The sequence below is a fragment of the Cynocephalus volans genome, chromosome 1, assembly GCF_027409185.1.
Source record: "Cynocephalus volans isolate mCynVol1 chromosome 1, mCynVol1.pri, whole genome shotgun sequence".
In the NCBI taxonomy this organism is placed as follows: Eukaryota; Metazoa; Chordata; class Mammalia; order Dermoptera; family Cynocephalidae; genus Cynocephalus; species Cynocephalus volans.
In genome coordinates this window covers 5,573,950-5,597,212 of record NC_084460.1, presented here as the reverse complement: position 1 = coordinate 5,597,212, position 23,263 = coordinate 5,573,950, and the positions used below count along the sequence as shown (strand labels likewise).

The 23,263-nt window shown below is 49.3% G+C and overlaps 1 protein-coding gene across 1 annotated transcript; it reads right to left on the bottom strand.

Moving 5' to 3' along the window:
* Positions 1-10,468: 10,468 nt before the first annotated feature.
* WNT5B (Wnt family member 5B) lies at positions 10,469-22,002 on the bottom strand. The gene is made up of 4 exons (XM_063075637.1): positions 21,890-22,002; positions 20,435-20,682; positions 15,452-15,744; positions 10,469-10,927 (listed from the first exon to the last, which is right to left on the bottom strand). The coding sequence occupies exons 1-4, from the start codon at positions 21,967-21,969 to the stop codon at positions 10,469-10,471; spliced, it is 1,080 nt and encodes a 359-aa protein (XP_062931707.1). The 5' UTR covers positions 21,970-22,002.
* Positions 22,003-23,263: the final 1,261 nt, after the last annotated feature.

Here is a 23,263-nt window from a genome sequence, read left to right as displayed (position 1 = left end):
CCAGAGAACCTTCTGTGTCCCTGAAATAAAGGACGGTGCAATGGTGACAGAACCCCCACCTGTTTAAACAGAGTCCCTCAGAAGACACCTTCCAACTTCTTCCCTGAGATCCCAAGAATCGTCTTCCCTGTCACAGACCCTCTGTGAATACAGGGAGGGGTACAGCACTGGATGTGGCTGCCATAGCCCGGGGTGGAGGCCATTGAGGACAAAGAGCTGGGAGTGGGTTGGCCGGAGCCCGAGTCGGGCAGAGTCGATCCCCAGAACTTCATCCAGAATCTGGCTCCCTCCCCACATCTTCGGAGGGCCTTGGGACCGGGCCTGCTTGCCTTCTGCTTCTTTGCCCTTTTGAAGTTTTCTAAGGTTTTTGTCCCATAGAAACAATGGTAACCAGACTGAGGGTTAAAAAAAAAAAAAAAGACTCCCATGTGAGAAAGGGGGAATGCTCATTTTTCAGTTAACAGCCCTCTCAGGAAAGACCAAGGTCGATATAGAAAAGAATGGTGAGTTTCTGTGCACACCAAAGACCAAACAAATCCAGATCATCAAGGTTAGACCCCTTGCATTTGTGGTTGACTGCAGTCAAGAGATGATTTCCAAGATCATGCATGTCATACACTTTACTTTTTAAAACTCATGTTTTCTTTTATCTTACCTTGATATAAGCTCAATGTATCTATATGGGTATTTCAATTTTTAAAAGGCTTATTTTTGCAAGAGGCTTTTACATCCATTAACTTATTTCAGATAAAAATATTATTATCCCTGATTTATTGCTAAGGAGACTACCCGAGATCACTTAGCTAGTCGGCTGGGTAGCCAGAGCTTCTGCACTGACTCGTGTGCTCTTGCTGATGGTTTTTAGAGGCTGGTTACATCCCTAAAGGGAGGGAAGACTCAGAGTCCTGCAGCTGAAACGAGTCTCCAGATAATCTCTAGTTCTCTCTCTTGCTCTAGACTCTACCTAATTATCCTAAACATCTAATGCCTCTTATTTTCTTAAACTTCTCCAGGGAATGAAATCTATAACTCTCAGTTACCTATCCTGCTAACAAATATCCACTGTCTGATTGGAAAGACATCCTTTATTTCCACCTTGGGTCTTTTGTTACTAAAAAATAAAAAAAAAAATTTAAAAAAAGTTTGGCAGGGAAAGTGTCTTTCACTACTTTGTTGGGAAAAAAGCAATAAGGATCTTAGGAAACAAGAAAACAAGAGACTAGCCTTTGGTTATTGGGTCAGTTCACAACAATCCACAGTACAACTGAAATAATAACTAATTCAAGAATGGGTCCCATGCATCTTCCAAAGTAATTCCTCATCTTCCCTGGCAACCAAGCCTCACAAAAACCCTGAGGGGTGGGTAGAGCTGGCATCAGCACCAGGAGCAAACTAAAGCCTGTTCAAAGCCAATGCTCTTGAACAAATCAACAACAGAGCTGGGGCTAGAATTATGGTCTCCTGACCCTGGGATTAAAAAGCCAAATCTGGCGCTGGCCGGTTAGCTCGGTTGATTAGAGCACAGACTTATAACCCTCAGGTCGTGGGTTCGCATCCCCTTACTGGCCAGCTGCCTAAAAGCCAAATCTCTACGCCCATCAAAAAGTCACGTTGACTTTACAGATTAGCAAGGCTTTTATTTGGGTGAGTTTTTAATTCGGTGCCCAAGTTCAGGACTGCTAAACGCAGTCCCCAAGGACTTTCCTAAGAGAACGTGAAGCCCCAGTTGGCTTCTGCTGCCTGATCTGGGGCACAGCCAGTGGGGTGTGTGTGCCTGTGCAGGCGCCAGCTGTGCCCTGCATGGGAACCTGCAACATTCAGAGGCTTCCCTTGCGATAACATCCCTTGAGTCTGTCCAGACCCGCGAGCTGTGCGATCTTGTTCAGTGAGTGTGACACTGCTTCTGACGCACAGTACATGTGTGTGCGTCTCTCCAGAGCTCGAGAAGCCAGGCCAAAGACACAGGCTGGACCAAGGACCTGGGTTTGCCTCACAAAAAGCTCCCCACCTCGTGATCATCTAATGCTGGTCCAAATGACCTCAGTGGAGATTAGAAACAAACAGGTCTAGGGAGTCAATTCCACATGTTTTATCATGTAGGAGGGTTGGGGGGAGATGCTAATCCAGGGCAGTTTACCATTCCCTCTCCCAGGTCCAATCTTGAGCGTATGGACATTGATGATTTACTCTGGATTTCATCTTCAGACCTCTAACAGCCTAAGATCCTAGCTATACTTCCTCTAAACTTGACTCTCTCTGAAAACAGCCATCTCATCATGTGGAAGGCTTGGTGTCGTCAAATGTAATAACCTATAAGCAATTCCCAGACCAAGCCGCTGAGCAGAGTCACCAAATGTATCTTTTAAAATCAGATTCCCAGACCCCACCCCAAACTCACTCACTCTGAATCTCTAGGACTGGGCCCCAGGCGTCTGAATGTTCAGGTGTCCCAGGTGATTTTAATTCAGGCAGACTGAGGGCAAGCAGTTAGAAACGTGCCTGGGATGCATGGACTCCCACCACTTCCACACATTGGGGGCGCTTCCGACTCAGACCCAGCGTAGCCAGCTGTAATGCAAGCTCCGTTAGACGTCCATTTGAAGCTTCCTCTCCCATAACATACAAACACCGTCTCCCTTTGACCTGGGAAGTGGGACGAAGATGAGCTCTGTGTTCTCACTTGGAATCACAATACCTCCTTCCAGTCCCCTCCTTCTGTGCCACAGTGCCTTGTCCCTTCTGCCAGCCCAACACGCACCAGAACATGAGAGTGCTAAGGCTACACCTAGTTTAGGGATAGGGCCTTTGAGTGGCTGAAAATATGTCACTTAATTAGACGTATTAAATTGTCCCCTTGTCTTGTGATAGAAATTATGTATTTACGATGGGGAGGTAAGTCCTGGCACGAAGACTAAGAGGAAAAGCAAATTGGAAAGAGGAGTTCATGGCCCTGTTCGCTCAGCATCAAACAACTTTAGAGCACTTCTGAATTGCAAAGATCACTTTGCTATTATTCAAAACCTCAGACCCCTAATACCTGGAAAGGGCAATGAAAAGAAGGTTTCCCTTTGTGTAAACTCGGGGGAGCAACACAGTGGACAACACCCGTGGTGCTCGTGTGCGAGGAGCCCTTGTGAGGCAGCCGTGCATGTCATACTGAATGTGCGTTACCGGTACAGTTCCATTGTCAGCATGTGACTCTCCAAGCTCAGCATTGCACCAATCCTCTTTGCTTCAATATGTACGCCAGTATACTATCTTCATTTTTTTTTTTTTTTTTTTTTGCATTTTTTTTTTGCCTGTATGCTTTGTCCGTTTACTTTAGATTTGGGATCCCCAAGCTCCCTCTGCTGTGCACCCCTATCAAATGACATTTCCCTGGTCACTCTTCTCATTCTGAATTCGTGGTGGCAAGATGAGACTTAGAAGGAAATGGGCACCTCTTATTTCAGGTGACTAGATTCTTTCATTAGCCAAAAATCCACTGAGGAACCAGAAAGAGCTCTGGAGTCAGCATTAATTATTAGCTGTGTGAGGCAAAGGATGTTACATAACCTCTCTGAGTCGCAGTTTTCCCATCTGAAACACGTGGATAATGCCTACCTTGCAGAGGTACCTGAGGGAATTACATATATGTAAAGCAGCTGGTACACAGTAAGCACGCGAGAAATGGTAACTCATTATTACCCACCTCCCTAATGATAAACTTCAAGCATGAAAAGTATTTGGCTGCCTGTAAATGACTTAGGAGCAGGACACAAACCTACCCGTGGCTAAGCACGTGCCGAGGACGCAGCCGCTTCCCGCAGGCGCTGCGTTGTGACTGTCGGTGGCTTGAGGGCACAGCCAAGCAGACCTAGGCATTTCCCTCATGGTTTCCTTCCCAACTGCATTACCCTCCTCATCCAATCTTTAAAAGATAAGTGAAAAGATGTTGACCCAATTCTTCCCAAGTCCGTGCAAATGAAAGATCGTGAACTCAGCTTTCTGCTGCCCAGATTCTGTTTTCTGCCGTCAGTCCGCAAGGACCCCAACCACCCCCCGCCCAGCTCTTGAATTGTAAGCTCCACGCAGACACTTGGCTAGGACTGGTGAGACAGCGGCACCGTGTGGCCAGAGGCAGAACTGCAGACACGTCCAGAGCGGGCATTGGGGTGACCCCGTGGGCGTGGCCGCGAGGGGGTCAGAAAACGCTCCCGGGGTCATGTTCTCTGTCACATGAGCATTTCGGTCCGTTAAAAAAAAAATTTTTTTTTTTCAAGTTAGAAAGCAAGACGAGGAAGGAAACACAGTACCTTACAAGTGTGAGTGGAATTATTTCCTAATTTACAAATGTGCCCTTCCTGTCCGCAGCCTAAGATTCGAAGGCTGGGTGGCTTGTGCTGTCAGATCGAAAAGCACAAAAGAAGGCCAGCCGTAGGGCGAAGTAAGTTTTCATACACTTGCTGTGTCACCTCTCAAGAGCTGTGGAAGAGTCACAGAAAAATCTTAGCACCCCTCACCCCTCTCAGATATCTTTGGCAATCTCAGACCTTGAAAAACCAGGAAAAGTCTGAAGGAAGCAACTGATGCAGTAGGTATATTGTGAAAGGGAAAATGTCTTATATCACTAACAGGAGTGACTGGCCTTCAGATAGAGCTCAGTCTAAAAGAATTAATATGTCACACGAAAATCAACAACATTGTATATTGATAAAATAAATGAAGTAAAAAGAAAAAAAAAAAACTACTATGTCTTTAGGATGGAATGACCGCCGGGGCTGCCCCTGAATCTAGTCTAGTCCTCTGCTCCTGAGCAACTTCACACCCTCAACCCTATCAGACAAGTGAATGGGTGTTTCTCCCATCCTTGAAGCTATTTGGGGGACAGCTTTCCTCTTCATCCTAGTGAGTTCAGGTTTTTACTTCTTTTAGAAAAGTCTCAGGACTTGTTCCATAATCATACATTTTCACAGATAAAGAATTCAGTAAAAACAACATGAAAATTTTCAGATTAAATATTTAGGGGTCTCCGTTCACACCAAGCTGGATTATGTATTCTCTGCATCTAACAGCAGAGAAATTAATGAGAACATACACAGCTCCTCCCACCTGGCTGAATTCATAAACTGCTCTGCTTCATTGACCTGAACCACTGCAAGGTCATGAGATGGTGGGGAGAGCCCTGGCCCAGGAGCCCCTTCCTGGGAATTTGGAACAGAACTAGGAGCGATTCAGAGTCACTCCGCATGGCTAGAACTGCAGCCTGTTAACTTGAAAGCTGTCAGCTGCTGTGCTTCCCACCAGAAGGAGCAGAGGAGGCTGGTCTGCACACACACACACACACACACATGCACACACACACGCACACACACACATGCACACACACACACACGCACATGCACACACACGCACGCACGCACACGCACATGCACACGCACACACATGCACGCACGCACGCGCGCACACACACACACGTACACACACACGCACGCACACACATGCGCACACACACACGCACATGCACACACACGCACGCACGCACACGCACACACACACATGCACGCACGCACGCGCACACACACATGCACGCACGCACGCGCACACACACACACACATGCACACACACACACGCACGCGCACACACACACGCACGCACGGGAGGGGGCGGGAGGGAGAGAGAGATCCAGAGGTGTCCAGGTCAGCTCCTGAAAACTCAAGTCCATGAGACTCTCCTGAACCCCCCACCTTTTGATTTGACACAAATTGGTTTCTGTTACTCACAACTTTGAGAGAACAAACTACACAGTGGCCTGGGCAATTAAATCTCATTATGCCTCAGTTTCCTCATCTGTTCAGTTAGAATCATCATTCATTCAGCAAATATTTATCGAGTTCTTTCTCGGTGCTGGGCACTGTTTTAGGTTCTGGGAGACATAACAGGGAACAAGAGATTTAAAAATTCCTTTATGAAACTTCTACTAAAAATGTTTCTGGAAATAAAGTAAATATTTGAAAGTCATAACTTTCAAATCAGGTACCAACCAAAGAGCTGGTTGACCCAACAGACAGAGCACAAGTCCCAAGTCTTAGAACATGTACTATAGGGCCAGGGTCACTTAAAACCCGTGGAGTACATTAAAACCAAAGGAGTCCGTTCCTTTCGGCTTTAAGATTAGATTAGATTAAAAGGGTTTACCGTTTCTATAGTGTCTTTTCTTCTATGTTTTTCTTTAGTGCTGCCGCTGAGGGCTCCTCCTGGTGCTCTGCTGATGGCCCCGTTTCCACACTTAAGCAAACCCTCTTCTGCCCAGCGACATGAGACTGGGCTTCCACCCTCTTGACACTGCAGTTTCCTTCTGGCTTTGGATGTGCGTGGCTTCCAGTCTGTTTTCAGTTGTGGGGAGCAGTAGACGATACACATACGTGACAAATTTAATTCACAGATAATTTTTAAAAATCTTCCTTTAACCACTCTTTCTGCCACCCAGTTATTGATCAAAACTACTTAGGAAGCCTGAATTGACTGAACTGGTTCTCCTTGTGCTGCTGCCTCTGGTGCAGTCACAAACGAAACGTGAAGACCGAAAGGCAAGCAGCGGGGGAGAGCAGAGGACCAGAAGAGTGTGGGTGTTTGCATGACGAACGCCCAAGCTCTCGAACACTCTAGAAAATTAGCTGTGTATGGGGCTGAGTCCTCTGTATTACCTGACGTCCGGTCCTCGTAGCTGGGCCAAAATCTTCCTGCTTTAGGGAAATATGGGCAAACTACCTATACTTCTCATGTAAAAGCAGGAATTAAAGAACTCTTTACTTATTGTTCTAGTATAAATACAATGTGGAGATTCTTACCTAATAATTAACAGTAATACTTAGCAATCGTGGCTCACGTGGCCCCTCTCAGCTCCCCAGCATTCCTTCTAGAGATATGAAGCTTGTCATCACCTGCCACCCAGAGGACGAGCATTTCCAGTAAAGATAGACAGCCCACGTTCTGCAAAATCTCAGCCAGAAGTGGTGAGTTATTTTTAATTTTTCACATATTCCATGCCTCTAGTGCCTCTCTACCTCCCCCCCAAATTAATGAAAAACATTCATCCCTGTGTGCATGGGTGTGCATAAGTGTGTGAGCATGTACACACACACACACACCACACGCACACACACAACACCCATGCGCACACACAACACACACACACACTCTGAGGTTCTCCCAAAATGCATGTGCCCAGTGTCAGTGGTGTCTGGCAATGTGTCTGTTTTAAGATGGAAACCACTATTTTTTCCCACCCTCTTGGTATGGTGTGCCTCTCTGCTCAAGAAATAGGCTTCTTTCTTGATAAACTACAGCAGCTGTGAGACCTCTATCTTGTGGAGCGATCTGTGCCGCAAGATGTCATGCTAGCTCCCAAAACTGCAGGGGCTGACAGAGCTTAAGACATAATGATGAAAGAGAGGACTCGGCAGAATTTCAAAGGCAATAACCAATGAGGGGTTAACACAAGTAGCAAGTTTTGTTTCTCACCTCTACGAATGGAGAGTGGGAGAGAACTAAATGAGCTCTCCAAATGAGGCCTTTGAATCCAAGTCCTTTTCTGAGGAGGGCTGCCCTAACCTTCACCCTGGTTGTTGTGCCTTCCTACCCGACTGTCTTTTAAACGGACACAGTCAGGGGGACCTTTCTCCTAATGTTATCTAGAGGACAAGTAGCTAAGCAAATGTTGCCTTATTATGTTCATATAGAAATTAGATCAGCAGGCTTTCCCCGCCAGTCCCAGGCAGAGGAGGGGTGGGATATCCCTGGGCAGATCCGTTCTGCTGTGTTTCAGAATGTTCCTTCTCTTTCGTCAAAGAGTTTCCCTGGGATGGTTAGGACTGCTTGGTCTAGGCCTTATACCCAACACAATGATCTTTTGGTTAGATTACAGGTTGGTTATAAGACATCTCAGGTCCTAGGGAATCCTGCACAGGACCGCCAAGAGCACTGGGTCAGGAATCAGGACCAGGCTTTCTGTCTCCCTGTGGATCTTAATGTCTCTAAGTCCAGTGTAGTCTTCTGACCACCAGCTAGAATCCTCTCAGGTCCTTGTTCAAGGTGCAATAGTCCCAGGCTCTGCCCCAGGCCAACTGAATACAAATTTCTGGTGTTGGATATCTAGGATTCTGCATTGTCACAAGCACACTAAGGTTTGGGACTGGTTCCAGATTTGGAGCTCCTTATCTGGAAACAGGTGCTTGAGCTCGGATTACCACGTTCCCTTCCTGCTCCGGTGGAAGCTCTTTTTTTTTTTTTTTCTGGTTCATTTCCACATTCCTACAGCATTACTGGTCACTTCCCAGACAGCTGCCAATTGACCAGGATTCAACAAGAATGTGACAATAACTATAACCTCATTCCAACCCATTTTGAAAACTGGTCAGTGGACACAACAATCACGCTGGCATTTGAACATATGACTTGCTCTCACGTCAGAAAGAAAACCTGACTTACTCCAGTCACTTGCCATGACTCAGCAGGAGTATCTCCATAAAACAGGGCTTATCCATCTCCTTTCGTGAAGATGAAAGTGACTTTTAAGGACTGTGGACAAGTCACTCTCAACAAATTTCCCAGGGTTTCTAAGGATGAATTGGATTTCAGCTCTCAAGTACTTAGAGCACCTGATATAAAGTAACTCTGCAGACCTCTAGAACAGTGAGGCAGCCAGCCAATGCTATGATCATGGTTGATCTGTGCAACTGGTTTATCATGGTTGAATATGGTTAAGATGGTTAAATGGCATCTAAGGAAGCCAAGGGCGTGGTTTTGATCTCTTGTAGACTAGTTGACTTCCCTCATTTTCTTTCATGGGCCATTACCTTGAAAATGTGAGTTGCTGGTAAAGTAACCCTAGGTCTGAGGTGCTTTGTTGTCAAGTCAGAAAGTTCCTCTTTAGGTACTAAAGGTACAAGCAGTACGTATGGCCACGGGTGCCCTCAGGCAGAATCTCTTTTACACAGTTTTGCAATATCGTTTGCTCATTATGACCCAAGTTAATTTTTTAATTCCATTATTTCCCCAGAAATAAAGCCTTCTAAAATAAACTCGTGTCTTTACGTAGCTTCCAGCTCACCTCCAGGCTGGTCACTCCAGTGCAGCCTGGCTCAGTGTTCCCTTAATAACTCTTCCCTTTGAGGAAAATAACATCTCCCTTCCTGGGACCCTCAGTCCTGCCTCACTCTCCCTCCTGGCCCCAGACGCTGCCGTCCAAAACTGCAGGTGACAACAGAGAGGAACTGCAGAGAGCACCCCCATATCCTGCGCCACACCAAGGACCCAGCAAACAGACCGGGGTTAACTAGGTGGGCTGTAAAATGGAAGGAGCAGGGAAAGGGGGAAGAAAATGGGAGATTTAAACTTAAATCTCTGAATTCTTTTGTTCATAATAGTAATTTTAAAGGCTATCATTTATTGTTTAACTCTGCACTAGCCCTTGGGGTGAGTGCTTAAATCCATGACCTTATTTAACTCTCACAACATTCTCCTGGACTAATCACCAGACCAGAGCTCTAAAAAGTCTCATTTTCCTTACCCCTTTCCATACCATGTACAGGGTTCTAGAGATCAGATCAAAATAGGCTCATGAAAGATAATCGTGCGTCCAAATAAGGACAGGGAGAGAAAGCTCAGTGAAGGGTATTTAATGCCAGAGAGGAGCTGTAGGTCTGGGCAGGGCTGCTGGTAGAGGTGGTGGCCGCTGAGCGGGAGGCCCGTGCAGGCTGGCACGGTTGGGTGCAGCGTAGGCACACGGCCAGTTCCCGTCCTTCCTGGTGTGGCAGGTCACCCCCCCCCCCATTTCCTCTTCATGCAGGGAACTGTGGAGATGGAGGAATTCCTGCTGGAAAGATAGGCCTGGGGGAGGTGCAGAGCCCTTTGTGGTCACGGCATCAGAGATGACATTGGACCTGTCCTCATTTGGGGGAGGAGCCACTCCTGTCACCGTGGATTCTGCACAGCGCACGAGGGGAAGAGTGAGGAAGCTGGGCCTCTTACGGGCCCGTCCACATGCTGGGCAAGACCCCGGAGACGTGGAGGCTTACGCTGAGTTTCCGCCACCTTCCACGGGCCTCGTGACCTAGTGGCTGGGGTCACAGGGCAGTCATCTTCCCCACAGAGATTCCAGACTTCCAGACAGAATCAGCTCCTCCATCTGCCTGCAGCCTCCCTGCTCAGGCCATAGTGGAGAGACAGTACACATCTCCAAGTCCCTATGTCCCGGCATCCTCACCAGAGGCAGAGCAAAACGCCCTTTCTCCCCTCCCTGGGAGGAGAGAACCAGCAAAGGTCAATCCTCAGAGGTCTCCAGCACCTCTTAAATAAGCTTTTCCTTTCCATGTTTGCCTTTTAATTATGTGTCATTCATCCACTTATTTATACAAATATAAAATAGATTCACATAGATTTACATAAGGCAGACCTCCGCGGGGCCAGGCAGGCAGCCGGGGCCACTCACTTGCAGACATACTGGTCGACGACCTCGGTGCACTTCCTGCACTTGACGAAGCAGCACCAGTGGAACTTGCAGTGGCAGCGCTCCACCTGGACGCTCTTGAACTGGTCGTAGCCGCGGCCGCAGCACATGAGCTCGCAGCCGTCCATACCCTCCGAGGTCTTGTTGCAGAGGCGGCCCTGGGTTCCCAGCGAGCCGGTGGTCTCGTTGCGCAGGCAGTAGTCGGGGCTGGGGTCCACGTAGACCAGGTCCTCCGGGGTGGGCTGGTTGAAGCGGCTGTTGACCAGCTCCAGCTTGCCCTTGCGGGTGATGCGCATGGCGGCCGCGCTGTCGTACTTTTCCTTCAGCTGGTCCCCCACCCTGCGGAACTCGGCCAGCTGGAGCCAGCAGGTCTTGAGGCTGCAGGACCCTGAGACGCCGTGGCATTTGCAGGCGACGTCTGCCGTCTTGTACACAGCCTGAGGGAGGAGAGAGAAGGGGTAAGAAGGAGATCCCTGGTGGGAGAGGTTGGGAGGGTGGTTGGGGTCGCTTACAGGCTGAGCACAGAAGAGGGGCTAGAAGAGGGCTAACGGAGGGGGGACAGATAGTTTTGCAAATGTATGCAAAGCTCTCTCCAGGATCCTCAGGAGCTTGGACGGAGAGCAGATAAAAGGAGCACCACATGGAAGGACGCTGGGCAGGCCACGCAACATGTTCCCATCGGCTACAAGGAAGGCACGGGGCACTTTCATTTCCTACTTTATCCGATTCATATTCCTTGAAATTTGTTACCATAAATGTGTCATTCTTACAATCAGGAAAAAAAAAAAAACCCACCTTGATCAAAGTCTCAAACATAAATAAAAAGCAACAAAATGTGTCTAGCTTTTATGTAATATGGAGCACAAGTCAGAAGAAAGAATCCAGTTGTATCAGATGACTAGAATGGAAACCGCTGGCATGGCCCTGGTTAGCCAAAAGCTCTATCACCCCTGTCAAATCCTGTAAGAATTAAACGGTCCCTTTTCCTGTGTTACCATTTGGTCACTAACCCCATAGAGTCAGCAGGAGCCTCACCATAAACCATCATCTTTGTAAGCAAGACCACTTCCTTCCACCCCAGCACCCCCAGGCACTCCCCCGGGAGCGGCGGTCAGCGTGAAGGAGGAAGCAGAGGCTGTGGGCAACGGAAGGGTGAGGAGTCACTGAACCACAACCATGTGGAGTGGACTTGAACTTGGGTTGTCCCAAATCAAAATTTAAAAGCAAGAGTAAACCAGAGAGCTGCTTACGAAGTGCTTTTCAATGAAAGCTTACTGATGCATTGAGTCAAATAGCCCTGGCAGCAGGCCCCGGAGTGCAGATGGCAGGATACAAATGCAGGCCTGCTGCAGAGCATTTTCTTATGCCATGGCTATTGTCACCAATGAGTCAGGATGCAGCTCTCAAGGGTTTTCTTAGATTTCAAGAGTCCCCAGATTGTGTTTTTATTCAGTGTTAAGAAGAGCCCACTGCAGGTGCAAGAAATAGTGTAACCATCATCAGCTCATGTACCACTGTCAAAACTCTTCCTGCTTTTTTCCTGGTATGGGATTATTCCCACTAGTTTATGGGGGAGAAATTGAAGCTCTAGAGAGGCTCAGCAACCTGCTCAGGGCCACCCAGAAGGTGGTCAGAATGACTATCACTTCTGCACTCCTATCTTGGGGCTTAAAGATGGCTTACAGTAGAGAAGGAAGGAAGGCTGCTCCCCAAGGTTAAAGGCACCAGCACTCAGCCTGGCAGCCCCAGGCCCAAGGCATAAAGGAACTGACACCCCATTCCAACAGGACTTCAGAGACAGGGCCTACAATTATCCTTCTGGCCCAAATCCCCCGGGTCTGGGCTGCAGCCTGACATTCCTCTGGAAATGGTCCTTGGTTTAGAGAGGGATAGCAGGCATCTGGCGCTGCTGAAAGGAGGAAGCATTAAGGGCCTAAAACTGTGTACCTTGCTTCTAAGCAGCTAAGGGAACAGGATAAGCATCTGTAGCGGGAGTAAACACTCAGGGAGATTTAGGGAAGGAGAAGCCAAAGCGAGACTCCATGGGGCACAGACAGCAATTTTAGCAAAACAAGTCTGAGAGCAAGAGTGTCACACTGCCCTCAGTATTCAGACCGTCATTCCATCCTTCCTCTCATATGAAGACTGTCAAAAGAGTAATATTTGTACTTTTTCATATTTTACTATTGACGTTATATATATTGATTATATGTTTAGAAGTTATATAAATGCTCCTTTTTTAGGGGAGGGGAAAATTCCCAATTTTTGACTCTTCCTGCTAACTCAAAAAGCAATAAAATGCTTTTAAAAAATACTTTAGTTCTATATCTTGCCCCGGCAAAGCCCTCCCTAAGTTCCTCTTCCACTTGTATGTAATGGTGTGACAAGCTTGGTAACTGACAGGAATGTCACAAGGATTAGGCACAAGGCTTTTATCTGGAAAATGCTTAAAACCCTTGAGTGACAAAGCAATACTGACCCACTGGTCTTGCCTTCGGTGTCTAACACAGAGCTAGAGACACTGAAAGGCCAACTGAAATTTCTGTGGTCAAGATGTCAGATCTTAGATAATCTGTTGTTGCTTTTTTTTTAAATCTGGTCATAAAACACTCATCCAGGGCATTTGCAATTCCTGCACCATTCAGTCCCTCCTGGGAGAACTTTTGTGTAGGTGTGAGGAGGAGAGAGTGAATATCTTTGGCCCCAGATGGTGATTGATGGCCGAAGCCTGTTCCTTGGAGAGGGGATAAAAAATAGACAGGGATAAGAATTCCCAAACTGGAGCAGACAGAAGCAAAGAGAGAGATAAAGGACCACGGAAGAGGTGTGGAGATGGAGGAAGGGGGTCCGGAGCCGGGGCACAGGCGGAGGAAGAGGGAAGGGTGCAGCGAGGAGCGAGGCAGATGGCAGCCAGCGAGGTGCTGCAGGGATGAGGCCCCACACCACAAACAAGCTCGGGTGGGCTCCAGACTGTGGCGGAAAGGGGAAAGCCGGCGTCTCTCGTCCCCCTCCAGGGCCACAGATTTGGATGCATGCCTGGTCACTCACCTCAACCCCTGCCATAAGGACAGCTCAGAGCAGAGACAGCAAACGGCCTCCATGAGTTTGGCCTCTTACTGGGGGCAAGACGGGAACTTGGCTGCACGTTCACGTGCCCACACAGCAAGGGCGGCTGCAAAGAGGCAGGCGGCCGTCCCTGTCCTCGGGAACCCGCAGCCAGTGAGATAAGGGCAGGATAAGAAACATCTCAAGAAAACTAGAAAATGCTCTGCTGAAGTTCAGTTGCAAGATGGACAGTAAGTATGAGGAATGAGAAAGATTTTAAGGAGTGGGACATACTTGAACTAGGATCTTGAAAAATGGGTAGAATTTGGACATCCAGGAGATAAAGTGAGGGTCTTAAGCCTTAACTGATCTCTCTCTACTCTTCAGGGTTAGATGCCCTAAGGCTTGCCAAAGACCGCACAGAAATGAAGGCTGGAGAGACCGGGGCAGCCCACAGGCACCCCCAGAGTGGAAGTCATCTACAACGGTTCTGATCTCTGCCCTGGTTTATACCGTAATAACCACAGATCACAGCAACGACCAGAACTCCGAACATCACCACAGATTGAAACTACCCACACACACCCATTTCTGACAGCAAAACTAGCCTCTGGATATGGGACGTGTAGGGAAGACACTGGCAAACAACCAATTCTAATTTCTACCTGATGACCCTACGTTCACACAGGTGTGTACCGAATCCTATCAAGCCAATGTTACAAGATCCTGATTCACACACATTTCCAATTCCATTTATTTGATATGAGCTCCTATAAAATGTGAGTTAATGCTTTAAAATTTTGATATCTAAAGACATCACAAGTGATCTAACATTAAACTTCTGACCTTATTTCTTCTCCAGAAATTGCCATTCTCAGTTTTTAATTAGTTCATCTTTGGTCTCACTATAATACCTCACCTGGGACCCAGAGCCAGCTGGCTTGACACAGACCTGAGTGGGGACAACACTTCAGCAAAGAAGTGTGTGTTGTTTCCTGAGGGGTCCTTTGCCAGGAGACATCTCTCACCACCCAGCACTCAGACCTCAGAACTCTCCAAAGGGAACCCAGGTGCACACCCACTCTGCCCTGGGCCCTGTCCACACTGGCCATGCTGAACCAGCAAAGGGCAGAGCAGAGCAGGCACTCTGGGTTACCATGGCAGAGGCAGAGAAGGGTGGGGACAGCAAAGAAAACAGGAGGCCAAACATATGAGCAGAGGGATTCTTCATGCACCAGGTGCAGGCGACAGGGGACACGCTCTCCAGCACACGACACAGGGAGACTCCCACTGTCACCCAGTTGTGCTCTGAACATACAATAGACCAAGCTCACCTTAAACCTTGGGTTTTAGTTTCTACTGAAACTGAGGTGTAGAAGACAGTCACATTTCACATGAGATTGCTTGAGCCTTTAAAAGATGCTTGTGTTTTCACGCCGCCTCTTATGTTTACAGACTCCTAGCACAGGGGTGTGTTTGCCTTAGTACTTGAATGTGCTTTTTGACTGGGTTTCTGGATGTGTATGATAGCAGCTCTTAAAAGTCAGCTCTGGTTTTACCTGAGCCTTTAACGAGGACGCATTAGGTCTAATGGCTTGAACTTCCAATCGTCTTATCTGTTCAAGTTACAGAGGGGGGTGGTCACGGCAAGACCTCTACCCTCTGTGCCTGGAATTCTGATCCAAACACTGCACCTAAGTCCTATAGGAACAGATGCCCTGTAAAGAGGGTCTAAAACAAACGACCATCACAAGTGCCTATTGGGAAATGGGGCACTTAGAAAGGGCGTCCGGTCATGTGGGCGTCTGGGTCAGCGATTACGGGTGGGACTCCCCACGGTCGGACTAGCCCGCTTCCTGGATTGCCAGGCCGCTGCTGGCCCGCGGTGGGAGGCAGGGAGGGGACGCCCGTCTTACCCTTCGACCCGCCTCGTTGTTCTGCAGGTTCATGAGCACTCGGCCCTGCTCCTCCGATCCCTTGGCAAAGTTCTTCTCCCGCTCCCGGGCATCCACAAACTCCTTAGCAAAGCGGTAGCCGTACTCCACATTGTCCCCACAGCCACCCCACAGCCAGTCCCGGGGGAGGTCCTTGGGCCGCGCTGTCCGGCTGCAGCCACACGTGGAAAGCTCACCCTCGCGGCAAGCCCGGCTGACGGCATTTACCACGCCCGCGGCGCTCACCGCGTAGGTGAAGGCGGTCTCTCGGCTACCTGCAAGAGGGGACAAAGAGGTCGCGGGAGGGACTCTCCTCCCCTGCAGGCCCTTTCCTCCTCTCTGCCCCCTCCTGACCCCCATGCCACAGCCTGTGGGGTGACACGCCTGGGGGGGGCGGGGACAGGGTCAGGAGGAGGCCTTTCCTTCCTGCAGCTGGAATGTTAGACAATTCTCTTCATCACTGACTTCTGTCTTTTGGCCCTAGCTCTGCCCCATGACGCCACATGGAATAAAAGGAATCCCTCCAGCCCTGGCCCACACTAATATCCACCACGCAGAAGTTTATATGACCCCTGGATTCCTAGGAGGGAAACCTAGATGGGGGGGATGGGCTCTCAGAAACTTCCGGAACATGTGGGACTAGCAGAACAAGACTGAGATCAGCATCAAGACTCTGTGTCTAGCAAAAATTCCTGCTTCACAGATGCAACTTCTCAGCGCTCTGTGGGCTGCACACCTGTCTTTTTTGTTGCAGCTATTGTCGAGCTAGAGAGCGGCGGAGACCAGCAACAGAAAGTGAACTAGAATTACCACGTCCAGAAGAGTCCAAGCTTTCTCCTTCTCTCTTTCACAGGCTCCACACTGCCCCTAACTCAAGAGCACTGGGAACCATGTCTGTCTACAATTTCAGACACGATCCCTCTCAAAATCCAGATCATTTTTCAGTAGAAAATCCCAACTAAGTTTCTCTCTTTATTGCTATAGTGAACCACTTAAAAACTCATACGATGAGTTTTTAAAATGTTTAAAAAATAAAAATGTTTATAGAAAAGAAAAAAATGCTCAGCTGCCAGGGAAACGCAAATCAAAATAACAGTAAGATACTACTTCACATCCACTAGGACGGGTATAATCAAAAAGACCGCCAATAACAAGTTGGCGAGGATATAGATGAACGTTAAGTGGTGCAGCTGCTTTGGGAAACAGTCTCACAGCTCCTCAAAAGGCTAAACAGAGAGTCACCATACGACCCAGCAATTCCTGAGAACATACCCAAGAGAAATGAAAACCTACGTTCACACGAAAACCCATACACGATTGCTCACTGCAGCATTATTTGTAAGAGCCAAAAAGTAGAAACAACTCAATTGTCCATCAATGGATGAATGGATAAACAAAATGTGGTGTTATCCACACAATGGAATATTATTCAGCCAGAAAAGGAATAAAGTACTGATACATTCTACAACATGGATGAACCTTTAAATCATTATGCTGACTGAGAGAAGCCAGTCGCCGAAGCCCACGTATTGTATGATCCCATTTATACGAAACATCCAGGACAGGCAAATCCATAGGGACAGAAAGATTAGTGAGTGCTAGGGCTGGGGCTGGGGATGGGGGGTGGACAGTGACAGGTAATGGGCATGCAGTTTCTCCACGTGGTGATGGAAATGTTCTGGAATTTGACTGTAGTTACAGTTGCACAACCTTGTGACTATACTAAAAGCCACTGAATCACACACTTTAAAATGGTGTACTGTATGGTATGTGAATTATATCTCAGTAAAGCTATTGCATGAAATAATAAATTATACTCATATGGACTCAGATATGGAGGGAGTGGTTCTTAACAGGAAGTAGACTCAATCATGATCTCAGAGATAAAACAGGCAGAATCTTCTGTTCTCCATGATTTCCTCTCCTGAGGCTCTGTGGTCAGTAGCAGACATCCCGCAACCCTGTCTTGGCAGGTGGAGATGGAAGCCATCTTTAAGCAATTAATAGGTCTAGGGCAATCTCCCACTTGGCCCTACTTCCTGATTATCAAGGCTCAACACAGTGAAGTTTGCAACTAGACCATAGTGGGTGAGTCTGTTTTTCTCAATCAACCAGTGGTTGGCTTCTGGCTAGTTGTGGAATAGAAACAGTCCAAGAAAAACCCAAATGATGGCGAGAAGTTACAGTCGTGATTCAGCCATCAGGACTGACATTTGAATCAGTGCTAAACCATAACCAGAGTCACGGATCTGCTCTAAGGGAGTCAGACTGTGACAGTGAGCACCTGGCATGGTAAGATGGCCGAAGAGGCTCCTTAGAGGTTCCCACTTTGAGAGATTCATCCCTGAGAAGTCTTCCTAAAATGTAGCCCCAACCCTCTGACACAGCGTCCTGGAACAGGAAGGACCTCTGAAGCTACAGCCCAGAGCCACCTTCCAGCCACTGGGAGTGCTCCTTTTACAGCATTTCTCAGAAAAGTGGGCTGGGTGTTTAAGGCAATCCATTCTATCTTTTTTTAATGACTAATCACCAGAATGTTCTTTCTTATTGTAAGCTGAAATATGCTTCCCTATAACTTCCGCCTGCTGGAGCTACTCTCTGATCCCTTTTCCATTTGACAGCTCTTCAGTGTGTGAAAACAACTAATATGCCGTTTATGTTTTCTCTTTTCCAAGCTGCATATGTCTCAATTCTTCTACCAGTCTTTCACAAACCTGCTTTTCAGAGTTGAATCAGCCCTCTCAGAATTGCCTTTTAAAATAATGTGCCTGCAGCTGAACATAAAACAGCAGACGTTATGTAGTCTGACAGTTCTAGCCTGTCGTGGTGGCGTGGGATCAGACGTGTCCTCAGGTGTATTAACTGTCTCTTGCAGTCAATCCGTCTGCCTCTTCTGGTTGGAGCATCATTGAACACCACGAGTGGGTAGCTCTGCCTTTGCAGGGCAGCATGTGGGTCCTGCAATAAGCCTGCTAAGTGCAGACTATTGGTACTAACCTCAGCAAGGAAGAGACAGCTCAGAGTGTCAGAATGGATAAGCAATGTGGGGGGCTTGTCTACATGTGAAGCAATTCAGAGTTGAAACTCACACCATCTCAAGGATAAAAGGCTAATAAACCAGCAGCCATGGAGCTACTAGAGAGACCGTGTGTCTTCCGCCTACAAGAAGACAGCAGTACCATACCATGTGCTCTGTGTTCTGCAGTAGCCCAACTACCAGCGAGATGCCTCCCGGGTCCCCTGGGCAGAGGCTGGGTGAGGTGCCAACCCTCCTCCAAGATGCTCTACTGCCCTCTGGTGATGGAGTTTTGCAGCAGCTTCAAAGAAGAAAGGAATCTTTCGGAAGTCGTAGGTGAGAGTGAGAGGACTCAGCAGGAGCTACTCTGGGCCCAGGGGAAGGAAGGGAGGACAGCTTCCCAGGTAGCATGAGCCTTCAGGGAAGCTACAGAAAGGAATGGGGAAAATTAGGGAAACAGAAGGTTCCACTTTGTAACAGAACAGGGTGCAGACAGATGTGCTTTATTTGATAGGGTCTGCTTTCTCAAGTCGTTCCACCACACACATGTGCACCCCGCGGCGCTCCTACTCCCGCCAACCCCTTTCTTTCCTAAAGTAAAGCCTCACTTTTTTGGCCTTCACTTCAACGAAATAACATATGAGAAGGATCCAGCCACTGTCAGGCATACACGGGCTCGCGTGGAGCTGATGGGAGGATATCTCTCTCTACCCCTGGGTCATCCTCGTTTCCTCACCCAAAACACAGCAGGGCGTGCTGCGAAGAGTCTCACCGGGAAGAAGGGACAAATACCAGGTGGACTTGAGCAGGACGGATACATTGTGAATAAATTCCGCTTAACCCCCAAGTCCATTCTTTTGGAAAAGTTGCCCAGGAAGGGGGTCGCAGGAACTCATGAGCATTCCTTTTATGTACCGTGAGTTGATACTGAGGAAAGCAAGAGAGCAGCAAGGTTCAGCTGTACTTTCCCCACCTTCACTTTTCCATGTGGGGTGGCGGCGGGGTGGGGGGCTGCGATGGGGGGGCCTGCGATGGGGGGAGGGGAGAGGCCTGCAATGGGGGCAGGGGAGAGGACTTGCAAGCAGCCTTCTTAGTAGAAGAGCATGAAATCTCTATCTCCCCAACTCCCCTGCTGTCACTCTTTGGGAAAACCCCAGCCTCAGGTAGCTCCAGAATGTGGCTTTTTGAGGGGAAACTGTTGTGGGAGAATGTGAGACATGGAGAATGCGGTGCTCTAACACCTTCCTTTTACAGCCCTGCGGATAAGACCCAGTAGAATAGGGCCGGATTTCTCAATTTCTTGCCAGGGAGGAGAGGATTGCATTTCAAAAGGACCGAAAACAATTAGACCTCAGATCACACCTCCACCTAAGCAATGTGGAAGCCAAAGAGTCCTGGACCAGCAATGGGAGAAGGGAAGGGACAGGAATCCAGGCGGACCTGCCCTCTCTCACCTTTCTTCTTTAGCCCGTCCCCTTCTCTCACTTTCATCCACATCCCTTTTCAAATGAAAAAGCCAGGGTCGATGACAACTATTACCAATCAGGCCCAAAGTCTCTCTCTCTCTCTCTCTCTCTCAAGGGTCCAAGTGGAAGAGGCAAAATCCTACAGACAATCTGGGCTGCAATTTCTGGTTCTCCACCCAAGGCTCTAGGAAGCCAAAAGGAGGCCCTTGCTGTGCTGAGAGACAAAGGCAGTGGTGGTGGGCGGATTTCCCAATCCCCTCTAACTCAACTCAGATGTTCTGACGCCCTCCCAGAGTAACAGACAGCTGGCCCGGGGTGAAGCTGGAAAGCAGAGGAAGGCAGGAGCACACACTGCGTGGTTAACATGGCCCGATGCTCTGCATCCTCTGGGCTCTCCCTGGGCCAGTGCTGAGAGAGCTTAACTGCACCCAGGTCAGATGAGCACGGTTCCTGCAGCCAAGCCACATTTCAGTGACCTCTTACCTATCTGCATGACTCTCCCAAAGACAGACGTGTTGTCCACTGTGCTGCAGTTCCACCGCCTCTGCCGGAACTGGTACTGGCACTCCTTGATGCCCGTCTTGGCTCCCTCCCCTATGTAGGCCATGTGCTCCTGGTACAACTGGCACAGCTTTCTCTGGCCAGGGGAGAGCCCAGGAAGCTGACTGCACACAGGCTGAGCACCGATGATAAACATCTCGGGCCTCTGCACCGGGTTCATAGCTAATGACCTACAACGGCAATCCAGAAAGGGGAAAAGGCCACGGAGTGAGTGCATGCCTGTGTGCAGCATGAAGTCATCCATTCAGCACATTTACCGAAAACTTTCTGTGTACAAGGCCCTGGACTAAGGTCTTAGAAAAGGAAATGAGTAAAAGAGAGTGCCTGCCTTCAAAGGACAAACTGAGGGAAACTGAGGCACGAACACAAATGACTCATGAGATAACAAATGCCTAATACAGACCCGGGCTTTTGGGTCCATTGTGATCTGATGGGGAAAGAGCTCTTGCGGCTGAGGAGAAACCTTTTTAAGCAGGCCAGAATGTGAACTGGGTCTTACAGGATGGGGTGCAGGCAGAGAAGGAGATGGGGCGGGAGCAGCGATTGGTTTGAGGCAGAGGGCAAAAAATGGCGGTCCTCAACGGGACAGCACAAGCCTTCTTTGAGGAGTGGGAGCAGCCAGTTCAGCCTAGCCCTGTGCGGGACATGCAGGGGAAGCACCCCGTTCCCTCCACCGGGCCTTTCCTTCTGCCTTTAAAGTAGAATCGACTTACACAGCCACGAGGTATTCTGAACCTTCCACCGGCAGGCCTCACTCCACACATCCCCAACCCTCTCCCCTCCGCTCATTGTCTACCACACATAATAAAGGGCTAAGTTAGCTGAGACGGCTGTAGATCTGCCATCAGAGTGAAAACGGGAGCGGGGCCCAGACCAAGCAAAGTAGGTGGTGATCGCCTGCCACTTCCATGTTGACTGGGCATTGAAAATAGCCTTAGAAACACAAAAAGAAAGCCACACGTGGTCCTGCAAATCCCTCATCTGCAAATCCTTCATCTGGTCTTCAGACTTATAAAATAGGAATTCTACTCTCCCTGCTTTTACTAGCAGAAAACAAAACAAAACAAAAAAACCCACCAGTCATCAATACTCTTATTGACCCAATAGCAATAAAAGAGCTATTTCTAACAATTTGTGGGGATGAGGGCATGTCCAGGCAAGGTGGAATGTGGACAAGATCAGAAAAAATAAGCAAATGAACTAATCCTTTATCCTCGGGGAACCCTTACCTCCAGGGGCTGGAGAGGGAAAAAGAGCTGTCCTAATGTTCCTGGGATGAAAGAGGTCCTCAGCAATCCCTAGGGCTGAGGTGTGCTGATGCCACACGGTGCCCTTGCCCCGCATCTCAGCTAGCAGAGGTCCGCAGCCCCCACTCACCACCAGGAGCCGGCGTCCGTCCAGAGCTGCGCCCAGCTGGAGAGCAACGCAGCGGCAAACAGCAGCGGCAGCCCGGGCATGGTCGGCCTCAGCCCTCCCCAGTGCCCTGGGACTGACAGCGTCCAAGCTGGGGATCCCTGGAGAGAAGAGAGCGAAGGGAGGATCAGTGTGGACGCGGCAGATAAGGGAAGGCCGGCGGAGGGGCGGGGGAGGGCAAAGGAGCAGCTCAGGGCTGCACCCGGCCTCGGGTTCTGCTCCGGCCTCTTCCCAGCCTCCGTCTCCTACTGCTCTTCTCACCATAGGGCTTTCGTGTCGCTTACTCAACACTGTGGGAACCCTCCTGGGGACCTAGTGCCAAATGAAACAACATGCTGAGAAACCAGAGAAGAGAAATGACAAGTCATTTCTAGAACACAGCACGCTGCGTGTGGCCCTCAGGAAGCCTCTCTGGCTGTCGCAAGCGCACCAGCCCTTCCTCCAGGACACCCGGAAAACGAGGACCGTCCGCTCCGCTGCTCCCTCCCCACTTCTCGCTGCAGCCCGGAGACGAATGTCTCTGACCGTCAGGCTCGCCTTCGTGGGGTGAGCTGGACTCACCCACACCAAACGAGGGTCCCCCCAATCTGCGTCCTTCTAAACAAGTTTCCAAATCCCAGCCCTTGCTCACCCTCAGGTAAACAAGGAATAAGCGCAGGGAGAGGGGCGAGGACTTGGCGCCTTCTCCAGGCCACTTCTCTGAGCAATGAAGGTAAAAGCCACACAGTGAGGCGCCCGCCCCAAAGCCTTGGTGGCAGAGGCGGTGCCTTCCTAGGTACCCCTGCCCCTCCTCTGCACCCTGTGGCCCTCGAGCGGCAGCTGGGGACACGCCGGCTCCGGGGCTGCCTCTCTTGCATCCAATATCTGTGCTGGGGACACGTCTTCCAGAAGCCACAGCCCCTCTCCTGCTGCACGACAGCGCCCACGTCTCTGCCTGGCGCTGTTTGTAACTAAGCCCTGAGCCCGCATCCTCGAGGAACGCTTCTCCTTGAGCCCTTCCAAACGTTCGCGAAATCCGTGCTTCTGGATCCTGGAGCAGTGTCTAAAATCACGGCCCTCCGACTCGCCAGCACCTCCTCTCTGAGCTTCCATCTGGGGCATGACCCCACGTCTCTTCCCGGGACCCTGACACCTCCAGCCTCACACACACACACACACCCTCTCACCGCGCCGTCCCGCCGTTCTGGCTCTGCAGGCTCTCCGGGAGGGGGCGGCAGGTGCTTTGGGTCATCAGCCTAGGAAATATTTTGGTCCTGGGGCCACCAAGAGAGGAAGGTGGCCCGAGAAGGATGCAGGAGAGCTGGGACGCAGCCTCTTCCCCACCCCCTTTCGGTTTTT

What these genes read in the sequence shown, in the direction of transcription:
- WNT5B (XM_063075637.1), bottom strand. Translation starts at nt 21,969, where the DNA reads ATGCCCGGGCTGCCGCTGCTGTTTGCCGCTGCGTTGCTCTCCAGCTGG. An exon ending in ACGGACGCCGGCTCCTGGTG is followed by an intron (nt 20,683 to 21,889) that starts GTGAGTGGGGGC and finishes TTGCCGTTGTAG; the next exon opens with GTCATTAGCTATGAACCCGG. An exon ending in TGGGAGAGTCATGCAGATAG is followed by an intron (nt 15,745 to 20,434) that starts GTAAGAGGTCAC and finishes CCCCTCTTGCAG; the next exon opens with GTAGCCGAGAGACCGCCTTC.